The 13,495-nt window shown below is 41.6% G+C and overlaps 1 protein-coding gene across 4 annotated transcripts in view; it reads right to left on the bottom strand.

Moving 5' to 3' along the window:
• LOC308333265 (transient receptor potential cation channel subfamily M member 4-like) overlaps positions 1–13,495 on the bottom strand; it is a 32,433-nt gene that overhangs the window by 15,271 nt on the left and 3,667 nt on the right. For all 4 annotated transcript variants that reach the window (XM_080789539.1, XM_080789538.1, XM_080789540.1 and 1 more), the window contains exons 4-14: positions 13,091–13,271; positions 10,507–10,670; positions 7,870–8,047; positions 5,391–5,455; positions 4,906–5,136; positions 3,605–3,707; positions 3,377–3,492; positions 2,474–2,764; positions 2,107–2,208; positions 1,359–1,487; positions 1,129–1,258 (exon numbers count right to left, since the gene is read on the bottom strand). In XM_080789539.1, coding sequence (XP_080645665.1) covers positions 1,129–1,258; positions 1,359–1,487; positions 2,107–2,208; positions 2,474–2,764; positions 3,377–3,492; positions 3,605–3,707; positions 4,906–5,136; positions 5,391–5,455; positions 7,870–8,047; positions 10,507–10,670; positions 13,091–13,271 — 1,690 coding nt within the window. The remainder of the gene's footprint in view (positions 1–1,128; positions 1,259–1,358; positions 1,488–2,106; positions 2,209–2,473; positions 2,765–3,376; positions 3,493–3,604; positions 3,708–4,905; positions 5,137–5,390; positions 5,456–7,869; positions 8,048–10,506; positions 10,671–13,090; positions 13,272–13,495) is intronic.

Raw genomic sequence — 13,495 nt, 5'->3', positions numbered from 1 at the left:
GAGTAGTGTTGGGGTACCATTTGAACCAAATGTAATGACGGCTATTTTCGGAATCTCTCCCCCTGATCTATTCCTGACAAAATACAAAGCTCACTTGGTGGCCTTTACCACTCTCTTAGCTAGGCGTCTGATCCTGATGAAATGGAAGTCCTCTGCTCCCCCAACCCATCTTCACTGGATTAGAGATGTACTCCACTTCATTAAATTAGAAAAAATTAGATGTACCCTGAGAGGCTCTGTATCCAAATTTGAGGACACATGGGGCCCCTTCCTCGCACTAGTAAATGACTTGCAGTTCCAAGCAATTCCAGATTGAAGGAGATTAAATCTGGATTTGAGCATGCTACTACTGTAGATTCCCGACGCAGCTGGGTTGTTCAGTATATTTATTATTAGGAGCCATGTGTGGATGCACTACCACGTCGATTATGTTTTGGGTGACCAATGACCAAGCCATGTTGTCTTGTCTTGTCTTGTCTTGTCTTGTCGTACGTTTGTCTTGTTTTTGTTTTAAAACTTGACTCAGGTTATGTGGTTTGTATTCCATGTTAGCATAGGACTATGCAACTTTTTATTTTATTTTCTTATTTTTATTTTATGCTACCACAATATTTCGTATACGGACTCACAATATTTTGTTATATTTTATACGTTTCATATGGGTGTGTCACATATGTCTTTTGATTTACTGTATACCCTGGATCTTGAATAAACAAAAAAGTGAAAAAAAAAAAAAAGTTTGGTGGTGGCAGTACCATATCCACAATGCATTGTGCAATCAACCAGAGCAGACAGGTGACTTAACGTAAAAGGTTGAAATGGTTCTGTTTAGGCATTAGGATAGAAATGGGTTTTGTGCCGTTAAGGAGCTTGTAGACATAGGGGGCTGTATTTTGCGTGTCTTAAGTACCAGATCTTATTCCCTAACTTGAGTAAACTAAAGACCTGGAGGCGTGATAAATGCCATTTGGCTATTCTGAGTGGCCAAAGAGCATTGATCACGCATCCAGGTCTTTAGTTTACTCAAGTTAGGGAATAAGACCTGGTACTTAAGACACACAAAATACAGCCCAGGGTATCAGTTGAGGAGCAACAACCTAAAACATTAGTTTCAGTGATTTGTCTCACCATGTGCCAAGTTCTCAAACTTCTGTGCCAGCTCTTTCATAGAATGTTGGTTCTCCGCCTCAATTTCAACCTTCGACATCTCCCTTAGCATCTTGCAAGCACTCAGAGAACTCAGCACAGACTCCCCTGCCTGGAATGAACAGGGGGACAGAGGGAGAGAGTACATATGACCCAACATAACATATGTACATACAAATGTGTCTGCATTCTCTGAGCATTAGGTGTTTTACCATCTCCCAGAAGAAGACAGCCATCTCACTGCGGTTCTGTAGGACTGCCCAGATAAAGAGAGAGGCCCAGGGGTAGCGACAGAGCTGGTCCCTGTACACACAGTCTCCACGCAACAGCTTACTGGCACGCTGAGGAGGAGAGAACAGAACTATGAAGACGAAATGGGAGACGGGCGGTACAAACACAATCCGGGAACATATAAATTAGGGTTATTTTTACATACATTTCTTAAAAAGTTTGATTTGTAGATGGAAAATATACTACTTGGAACTATCTTACCCTATCATCTCTGGCATCAGCATTTCTCCTAAAGGTATCTATCATAAATATAGGTCTGTTTTGTTTACCACCATAGACAACATACATTAAAATGTTAATATTATGAGTCAATCACCTGACCTAGAGATTAAAACATACCCAGGGCTATTTGTTTATGTTTATATTACGAATCAGGCCTTTCAGAAAGTAACTGCGATAAGTAGCACAGCATTTACATAATCAAACTGAAGAAATGTAATACTGTACAAAACACATGAGCCCTAGCTAGCATCCCAATTATTGGTGTGTCATAATACTGTAGGTGAATATTCAGCAAAATTAGCAGACATGTGAGCTTGTAAATTGCCAGAGAGGTTTGGTGTAGAGGGAAAAAGGAGGGGGGCCATGCTCAGACCCCTAGTGAATCACGGTAAACAAGTATATAGGCATAGGGTTTAAGAAGATAGTAGTTAGTATTCTGAAGAGTACCCTCAGTGCCCTCCGGTGGGAGGTGAAGTCTTCTAGTCCCAGAGTAGGGAAGTAGAACGGCTTGCACACGTCGCCCATTAACATCTCCAGGACACGAGACACCTGGAGAGGTAGGGAAATGGAAACAAGATATAAGTGAGGAAAGAAAGCAAACCTATGACAAAGGCCACATTTCCTGTGCTTCTGTCAAACTCCTGATTTATTTTTATTTTTTTGCAGAACGATTCATAAAACAGATTCCAATTATCATGATTACTGTATATTATTGACCAATGAATTACACATTTGTTTTTCCAACTAGATTGCCCTCCCCGAACCTTATTCATCTCTGCAGTGCCACTGATCAATCAAGGATCAAAAGCCCTACCTCAAACAGGGTGATCGCTGTCGTTGGTCCACTCCGAGGGTTTCCCGATTTCGACTTTGCAGGCGAGTCTAGCAGGTTACCCACCGAGCCTGGGATTCCCTGTCGCTCCACCAGGCGACGCTGTAGCAAATAGTAGGCCAGCGTGCCATCAGCCACTGTGCGGTAGAGGCTCTCCAGCCTGCCGTAGGTCAGGTAGGCCATGATGTTGAAGCCATTCTCAGTGAAGAGACGCACAAACTGGGGCTTGTTGTTGACCAGGGCATCCGTCATGGAGTCCTCCAGGTCCTCGTCCTGGTGAATTAAGAAGACGGGTCATTTAGCCCAGGAAATGAAATAGATCTCATTCAGGTCTATACGTTTTTTCTGTGTAATTGCCTATACTAGCATTAAAACAATATTGTACAATATAGATTGTGTGACAATGTTAGCATTTATAAAAATACAGCACTACTAATAATACTTAAAAATGTGTTATTGTGTGGGAGCCCCCCACAATAATGCATAATGCAGCAGGTTGCACTTGGGTTGAAAAATTGTTCACTCTGGGGCTACAGCTGATGCAAATGTGTTTGTGTGGGTTTCTCTACCTGCAAAGAAAAGTATTTCTGCCTAATTTCACTTTAAATTTCACTTCACAATGTTTCTTTCTTTGTTCTTTACCATTATACTCTTTCCTTGAAACTACAAAATGTTGGCAGCTTGTACAATAAAGAATTTCACCAACTCTTTTACTTGTGTGATGTGACAACATGTTACAGGTCAGTGAATCTGAGTCACTCAAAGGAACTCCAAAATCTGCAGTGGTAACATGTCACTGCCACTAGGTGGTAGTATTTACATGTATGAACTGAACCTGTAGTGATTATATTCATTTCTATGACTTCTTGTTGTGTTGGTTCTCACCCTCCAGTGGATGTCGCCATTGAAGAGCTCACTCTTGGCGATGTCCACTCTGTTCCAGGTGACTGCAAGTTTCAGCTCCTCAGTGTATGGGCTGTCATCACATGATCTCTTACTGGCTGAAACATGCGCACACAGACACATGCGCGCGTTACAGCAAAATCACAATATACAGTGTGCCACTTTATTTTAACCTCCCGGAACCGCATGTATTATAATATTGTTCTATACCTCGCACCAGGGCCTTGAGTAGGACTGTATCAAAGTCATCTGGCCCCTCCTGCTCTCCATAGTAGACTGTGATTAGGTCTCTGTTCTGGTAGATGCTCAGAGCCTGAGGATCAGAGTCAAGGGTCACAGGATGAGGACATTACCCATTTCCGCAATTACATAATCAACTGTAAACAGAAACCTGTAAGACTATTTTTCTGCTCCGTTTGGTACACTATGGGAAGCAAGATAAAGAGTTTGACTTGCAGTCATGAAGCAAATGTCATCAGCCAGATTCAAAGCTGTGACATATGATATGCTGTACAACCCTGGCCACTGAGTCCACAGCGTGCAACAGGCAGACAGACACTTTGCAGGCCTTTGAAGTTTCCCGACTATTATTAACACCTTGAGGGCCCGGGCCTATTTAATCCATTAATAAAATGTGCCCATCGTCAGCAAGCGCCTCTAGGGCAGGCTGTGTAGAGCGATGCGTTTTCATAGCACTAATTTGACGGAGATTATCAATCTCCGTCTCGGGCACATGACCGTGCACTTGAACTTGATGGTGATTTACGTCATGGACCCCGATGGTGTTAACCGGAGTTATGCAGACAGTATTCCTATGCTCCTTTAGAGCCGTTTACATATAATCTGCAAGCACAGACATTAAAAAAGACATTCATGACCATGACCTTGTCTGAGTCTGGATAAGTAGGACAAAGTCATTTTCAGCTAAAACAAACTTTGCATTTGGCCACATGAACCCTAACAGCCTTGTTGTGGGCATTCCAAATTATTTTGGGGGGTCCCCAAATTATTATTATATATAAAAAAAAAACTTTCGTTTTTTTCAACTGAATGGCTGGAAAATGGAAATGAAGAGTTTACATGGTACACATAGTACATGCATACACCTCCCTAATGATTATGGTATATCTGGATTCAGTATTTATTTATTAATTCATTATTATATGGTGTATTGTCTCTATTATTAAGGTTATTGTAGCAGTCAATTTATATTGGGTGTCGGGAGGGGTCCCGAGACATTACCAAAGCATTTCCGGGGGTCAAAAACATTGAGTACCCCTGGTGGAGAGGGGAAAAAGAGGTCTCTGTGGGGGACCCTAGTCAACAAAGTACATACGGTGTATGTGTTTAAGCATCAGTGCTGGCCATTGACCTGAACACGGAAAGGAGGAACAACAACAGACAGGACAGACACAGACACTTAACACCCGTAGACCTATCCATGTTCAGAAAAAGCTCATTGACTTAAGGGTGTGTTGAAAGCGGTAGTTTGCGCCACCAACTGCACTTACGTGTTCAACAAGTTTATCCGTGTCTGCTACAGAAGGGAAGTGTTTCCTGACCCGTTCCGCCACCTTATCCTTCAGATCACTATGACCTGCCTCACCATCTCCCTCATTGGAGGACTGGGCAGCAGGGGCAGATGATAGGTTCTCTAAAATGCCAGTCAAGAGATCAGCCACCCCTCCTGAACCTGCCAGCACCAACCAGGGCGTTGATTTCCTCAGAGACAGATCCACCCGCTGATGAAGATATTAGGGGAGGAGGGAAAAGGAGAAAAAGATAAAGTGAGGGGGAGAGACATATGCTTTTTTTTCCTCTATGGGTTAACTTACTACTTTTAATGCCTGGGTCTTATTTCTTTACATAGCCCTCCAATTTATAAACATTCTGATGCCTGGAATGTTAGCCTGTATGTGCCTGACTGATAAAAGCCCAGTTATGTAATTCATTATATTGGATGAATGATTATTGCATTAAAAAGCAGTGACTGTACCTCAAGCGTTGCCGCCTCTCCCGATATGAGCATGCAGAGAACAGGAATGTCAATGCTGCCACTGCCTGCAAGAATAAAGAATTAAATCACAACTCAAACTGGTAGTTTATTTATAGCTACTAGAACACTGCCCGTTGGGCACCGGCCTACTCGTGAATGATTGGAAATGCATGGCACACCCAGTTATGCAATTCTTTAATGCAGAATTATGTGTGTGTATTCCTTTTCTGGCCATACAGTATATGGAGTACTGTAATGACATGAGTATATGCCAGGGGTCGCCAACCTTTCTGACATGAAGGGCGAGGCCGTGCGTTCATTGTGAACACCGGGCAAAGCACTCTGTGGTGGTGTGGAACATGTGTGGGGACGAACGGTTCTCGAGTTACGTGGATTGCAGACGTACGTACATACACACACGTAGAGACTTTGCGCATTTATAGATAGATAGCATACTGATGTTGTACTGTAGCTACATCAGCTCTCTTTTCTTTTTCTTTTTTTAAGATATTTTTTGCGGCTTACGCCTTTTATTGGTTTTTTGAAGGGACAGACAGTAGGCTGACCGGAAACGGAGAGAGATGGGGGAAGACATGAAGTAAAGGCCGTGTCGGGTTACGCCACCGCCTGGGCTACATCAGCTCTCTTATGTGAATATTTCCACATTTTGTTTCATGTTTTTATTTGTATATATTTATTTGTATTTAGTACATTTTAACCCTTTAATTTGGTGTCAACATGGCTCTCTGCACATAAGACAATAGAGCTGTGAAGAAATGACTTTCCACTGGAGCTTTGTGGACCGCTCTCTACTTGATTCTACATGTTGAATAGCTCAGCCTGAAATTCAAGCAGCAGCATGCAATGGCCAGTGTCCAATCAGATGCCTGGTCTTAATCCCATCAATTCCTACATAGAAAACATGCAATAACCACTAGGTCAAAATGAGTGAATCTGAAGTGAATGATGTTTAGGTCTTTATGACTTTATACTCATTTAACGAGTAATGCAAAATTCTGTGATTCAGCTTTCAGCCGCAACAGTTTCCCCACAACCACTAGGCCTACTTGAAAACTGCACTCCTCTGAGGCCTCTTTTAGACACAGACGGTCTCCAGATGAAACGGTAAAGTCCCGTTGCGTTCTCATTTTTTATTGACCCTTTACACGAGAACGCACACTTTATGAAAACGCTATAATGTCGTTAGGTGGCGGTACCGGGCTGCCAAATAGACCAGTCACCCACATATAAGAAGAAGAACCAGGTAGATCCCCCTTGACGCTTCCAGAACACAACGTGGTTGTGGCAGTCGCTCACTGCCTGCTTTCACAGACAGGCTGACAGGCAGCCCAGGCATGCAGGCAGAGTGCGCCACGGGATGGTTATATATTTTATAATACATTAGGCTACATAAACACTGCTGCCGCCTATCACATTTTATTTACATCATGGTTTTACATCCACCATCGTTGATGAGCAGCACTTTTTAGGCGAGGAGGGATGGCTCTGCATCAATGTAATAAACATATGCACTGTGAGCCAACGTGAGCCATGATGTCCTAAGTTTTGCGGATTCACCGTTTTGCCCGTTTACACGGAGAAGGGATAAAACGGCATTCTCAAAGATTTCCACTCTGGGAGGTGGTTTCACTTTGTTGCGTTTTCACCTCCTGAAAACACCGTCCTCGTCTAAAGGGACCCCAGCAAACGATACTTTATTTTGCCTTTTCTTATGAACACCGTTCTCGTCTAAAGACCACCTCAGAGACAAGTAAACATGATGGTTCTTCTAGCAGTTTGGAAGAAAGGAAGGGAAGTTCACACACTGTAGCTCCCAGTAGAGAATTTATATTAGAGTTTCAAATAACATTTCGACCACTGTGGGTCTTCATTAGCCTCATGTAGCCATACTGATCACTGGCACTGCGTGATCTGCCTGGGGCAATATGCATTGCAAAGGCAGGCTAGGTCTTCATCAGTTCTGCTGTGACCTGATGAAGACCCACAGTGTGCGAACTTCCCTTCGAAATTGTGCACAGAGCACATACACAATGTACATTTTAAACAGGAAAAAATAATATATATGGGCCTATGCAATGTACGTATTGTTGTTCAGCACCTGAAAAGTTTTTGTTGGGGTGGCTTTATATGTATGTCTACACCCCATCCCATCTTTTAACCCATTTTGGGCGGGAACCCCTTTTGGTGTTAGCATTATGTTACGCTTTAGCTAATAAATAGCAGATCTACGAGCTTGTAGGTCTGCTATTTTTGAAAAATCGAAGAACGACTGACATAGACATAACGTAGCTTTATCAGAAAACTGTCAGGATGTAGAAGACATTTTTAGAATCTGATCTCAGGTCAAAATGGGTTAAGTCACTTTTATTCAGTTTTTGACCTGGTCATGGCAAACAATATCCATGATTATTTTAATTCCACTAACAAACTAATTCTTACATGCACCACCATCCCTTACCCCAGATGCCTGTGCGTTGGTGTGAGATGTAGTCCTCTAGCTTAGCCCTAAAGCTGGTCTCTCCTCCTCTGCGACCTACACTCCCATCGTCCACCAGCAGGAAAGCCTGGTAGTTGTTGTCGAGGCTATAGTTGTTCCCGGTTTTGTTCTGGATATAGTACCTAGCAGGGAAGCTGCCCTGAGGGAGGAAAAAATATATATAATAATAATAATAAGTAACTAGAACTGCACTCTGCCGAGTGCATACTTGCTTGTTGCACACTAGTAGGCCATAAATGGCCTACTAGTGCGCAAGCAGAGCGCGCAAGTACTTTCGACCGCTGGAAAGTATCACATCTCAGTATCTCTGTGAAGGAACGTTTGAAATGTATAATCATTACGTGTAACTATTTGCTACCTAACTACTTTTTTACAGAAAAATGAATCATTGATATGTGATGAAAAAAAAAGTAGATTTACAAATTACAAATCACATTACAAGAGTATGTAGTTGTAATTTGATTAGCAGTATACTGTGGTTACTTGGTTCCAAAAAGTGAAGCCAAGTTTTTTTCAACCGTAAGTCTGTGCCTGGTTTGCTGGGACCAGTTACAACATTACGTCATCGTTGAGAACTGGGACCAGAGTACATGGTGTGTATATGTATGACTAGCTCTCAGTGATGACGTAAGAGATATGGTCATCTGTGTAGTCTGGTCCCAGCAGACCAGGCACAGATTTACAAATTACAAATCACATTACAACTACATACAGAGTATGTAGTTGTAATTTGATTAGCAGTATACTGTGGTTACTTGGTTCCAAAAAGTGAAGCCAAGTTTTTTTCAACCGTAGGTTTGTGCCTGGTTTGCTGGGACCAGTTACAACATTACGTCATCGTTGTGAACTGGGACCAGAGTACATGGTGTGTATATGACGTAATGTTGTAACTTGTAACTTGTAACTAGTCCCAGCAAACCAGGCACAGACTGTATGTAGTTGTTCTAGTTACAACTAGAACTGCACTCTGCCGAGTGCATACTTGCTTGTTGCACACTAGTAGGCCATAAATGGCCTACTAGTGCGCAAGCAGAGCGCACAAGTACATTCGAGAGAGAAAGTAGTCTGCGTAGTCAGTTCTGTAGAAAAATTCTCTTCTCTGAAATGGTATGGATTTCTGTCCTTTATCCTAAAGTTCTGTTTGGTTACAAATTACAACTACATACTCTGTATGTAGTTGTAATTTGATTAGCAGTATACTGTGGTTACTTGGTTCCAAAAAGTGAAGCCAAGTTTTTTTCAACCGCAAGTCTGTGCCTGGTTTGCTGGGACCAGTTACAAAACTGTAACTTGTAACAGTTACAACATTACGTCATATACACACCATGTACTCTGGTCCCAGTTCTCAACGATGACGTAATGTTGTAACTGGTCCCAGCAAACCAGGCACAGACTTGCGGTTGAAGAAAACTTGGCTTCACTTCGAAGAGACCAAGCGAAATTATTACTTGCGCGCTCTGCTTGCGCAAGTAACTACATACAGAGTATGTAGTTGTAATTTGATTAGCAGTATACTGTGGTTACTTGGTTCCAAAAAGTGAAGACAAGTTTTCTTCAACGGTAAATCTGTGCCTGGTTTGCTGGGACTAGTTACAACATTACGTCATCCTTGAGAGAGTACATGGTGTGTATATGACGTAATGTTGTAACTTGTAACTTGTAACTAGTCCCAGCAAACCAGGCACAGACTGTATGTAGTTGTTCTAGTTACAACTACATACAGAGTATGTAGTTGTAATTTGATTAGCAGTATACTGTGGTTACTTGGTTCCAAAAAGTGAAGACAAGTTTTCTTCAACGGTAAATCTGTGCCTGGTTTGCTGGGACTAGTTACAACATTACGTCATCCTTGAGAGAGTACATGGTGTGTATATGACGTAATGTTGTAACTTGTAACTTGTAACTTGTAACATTACGTCATATACACACCATGTACTCTCTCAAGGATGACGTAATGTTGTAACTAGTCCCAGCAAACCAGGCACAGATTTACCGTTGAAGAAAACTTGGCTTCACTTCGAAGAGACCAAGCGAAACGATTACTTGCGCGCTCTGCTTGCGCAAGTAACTACATACAGAGTATGTAGTTGTAATTTGATTAGCAGTATACTGTGGTTACTTGGTTCCAAAAAGTGAAGACAAGTTTTCTTCAACGGTAAATCTGTGCCTGGTTTGCTTGGACTAGTTACAACATTACGTCATCCTTGAGAGAGTACATGGTGTGTATATGACGTAATGTTGTAACTTGTAACTTGTAACTTGTAACATTACGTCATATACACACCATGTACTCTCTCAAGGATGACGTAATGTTGTAACTAGTCCCAGCAAACCAGGCACAGATTTACCGTTGAAGAAAACTTGGCTTCACTTCGAAGAGACCAAGCGAAACGATTACTTGCGCACTCTGCTTGCGCAAGTAATTACAGTGTATATCAACTACAGTACATGTAGGTCATGACCGGGAAATGGGTCAAGAGCATGTTCTGGTGTGTGCGCGTGTGTGTGTGTGTGTGTGTGCGCGTGCGTGAGAGAGTAGTGAGTACACTCAGTCAAATGTCAATATAGGAAAACTACTTGTAAAGTATGCGCGTATACCTGAGGGTTGACCAAATGTTGTCGGTTGTGCACGAGGCCCCAGGGAGCAATGCCCAATGCAACGACGTTGTTGACAGAAGATGCTGCGGTGGCGTGGTCCCTCACCGCCTCTCCTACGCATCGCCCGACACCTTCACGCAAGCCTGATGTCAGTATCCAGGCCCCTGGGTGTAAATATGTGAAATTACTAGACTTCTTGAGCCAATTGGAGTATATCTCTTTGAAACATTTTAACGTCTACTCTGGCTTTAGTGTGCACCCCAGACAGTGTGTACCACTACCATTTTCAATTAGTCTTAACATAGTTGAAATGGAAAATTAATTTGAATGGGTCTTGTATAGGAGGGGGGCAACTATCTAAATATTGAATCAAACAACTTAAAAACTGCACACAAAAGCCAGAGTAGATGTTGAAATGACCCCAGAAGTGTTTTAAAGTGAAATAGCTTGCCTTAACCCATTTAGGCCTGACCTCAATTTTTTCCCCAAAGATAGCAGACCTACAAGCTCGTAGCTATGAGCTTGTAGATCTGCTATCTTTCAATAGCTAAATTATAACATAATGTTTAAAACACCAAAAGCCCAAAATGGGTTAAATCACTTCCAACGTGGCATCGTTATGTTGGGCATGTCATTTTTATAGGCAAACATTTTTCAAAACCTTTCAGATTTTCAACTAATACTCAAAATAGCAAAATGGCAGATGTACAAGCTCACATGCTATCGCATTTGTGACAATGCAATTCACAAAATGACAATAGTATAAAGTTAATTGGATTATGAAAGCTGAAGTAACCATTTCATTTTATCATTTATTTCTATTAGTGATGCACCGAATATTCGGCCACAGAAAACATTCGGCAGAAAATGGCTAAAAATGCTTTTTCGGCCTATTCGGTTTCGGGCCAAATAGGCAGAAAATATATCACTGAATAATGAATGCAATTAATGCATTCAAAAGAGCTGAATAAATGTTTTATGGATCCATAATAGTGATTATCATTTAAGTTACGTTTTGCCATAAACATAACATTTGTAGAAAAACTCAGGTCTTAATGGGTTAAGTGGGGATACTAAAACAGCGATATTCAGTTACACCAATTATACTGTGCGGGTGTAGGTATGTTAAAACCACTTTCAACATGGAATTATAGGCAAAAGCTTTCTAAATCTTTAGATTAGAACATCTACAAGCTTGTAGGCCAACTATTTTTGCTATTTGTTGTACAACAAAGTATATAGTGCTTAAGTGGCATTCTGGACTAGACCTGTCTGGCTGGAAACATTGTGGTTGCTAGGACTGCACTTCTGACCTTTCAGCTACAGGACTGTGTCACAGTCATTACCAGGTGATTGAGAGATTATTTATTCTTTACTTACTCTGTATAAACATACTATTTAATTAATTAATTTAAGTTAAGTTTTGCCATAACCATTTATTTTGCCATAAATCAGGTAGCTTTAAGGTACGGCCATGACAGCAATGGTAGGAAAAATATTAATCATATTCGGATATTCGGTATTCGGTTTTCGGCCAACTGTTTCCTATATTTGGTATTCGGTTTCGGCCAAGAATTTCCCTTTCGGTGCATCCCTAATTCTCTATCTACAATAGAAGATAATAGAAGACAATAGAAGACTCTGGTGCCATAAATGGGATAGGACACTAGTATGTCGTATTTATATAGACGAGATTTGTTTCTTTTTTTTTTAGATAGGTTCGCCTGTATATTATACACAGTGTATGTCTATATGCAGTGTATCTATATTTACTAATCTCAAGAGGAGGGAAGTGAAAGAGTGGACAGTTCTCACAGCACTGTACTGCATCCTGTGTATCTTGCACAACATCCACAAAACTCTGGTAATGCAGTTGTGATGATGGCATAGGGGTGGGTGTGTGTGTGTGTGTGTGTGTGTGTGTGTGTGTGTGTGTGTGTGCACAAACTCATGCGTGTGTGAAAGCAAGAATGGGGGTTTACTATCACAGTGTGCTACCTGGCCTTGGCACATCAGTTAGGAGGAAATGGTCATTGTGGCAACAAACTGGGAACAGACCCCAAGGAGTCGTGCAGCGCAAAGCTATTTCTACATTTTATTGCAGCTGCAATGCTTTTTTTAAAATAATTTCTTTCAAGGATTTTATTATTCAATATCCTTGGAGGGGTTGGGCAATTTAGTTTCAGTTTGTTTTTGGCAAGGATTTCGTTTTTCCAAGAAAATAATATCCTTGGAAGGGTTGGGCATTATAGTTTCATTTTTGTATTTAGCAGTGTGTAGGTTACACACTTCAAGTTCCTTCAGGCAGTGCTGGCCCCAAAAATGCATCTCTCTTTCATGCGTTTTGTTCCGCCAAGCCATGTGTATCATGACCACTTCGGAGCTACGCTTTCAGTGTTAAATTAAGAGTTAAATTAACACTGAGAATTTTTACTGTGTTCTCCCTTCTCGGTTTTTCACTCCGTAGCAACACAGAGGATGTACCAGACAGGTTTCTTGTTTAAAAATGTATGTATGTATACGTGTGTATATATGGAATAATGGCTAATAAAATGTAATAGTTACAGACTTATATCGCACCTACCTGTGCTTTGTGAGGCTTTGACCAGCCCCTGCCTGAGCACCTCCCGAACCCAGGTCTTGACCTTTGAATTGCCTTCTCCACCCACCACAGACACCACCAGGTTGGGTGAGGGCAAACCCCAATGGGTTGTCATCAGGGTGTAGGCCATAGAGGGGTCAGTGTTCCATGACATGCGCAGGAACTAGGTGAGTAAATTAAATAAGATTATTACAGTGATGGACACAACCAACCATTGACAGGCTAAGGTCTAGGCAGGTGTATAGACCAATTGCTGCATTATAACTACCCCATATTGATCAAATTGAAGTAATCTGTGGGTTTGTCTGACTGGACTATTAAAACACAGGCCTCAAAACAATTGGTGCCTATTGCCGTGTTGTGGGTTTTCCGCTTTTGCAGTTTCTC

Source organism: Protomyctophum bolini (assembly GCF_963924005.1).
Source record: "Protomyctophum bolini genome assembly, chromosome: 18".
Classification (NCBI taxonomy): domain Eukaryota; kingdom Metazoa; phylum Chordata; class Actinopteri; order Myctophiformes; family Myctophidae; genus Protomyctophum; species Protomyctophum bolini.
This window is presented reverse-complemented; position numbering and strand designations above follow the sequence as displayed.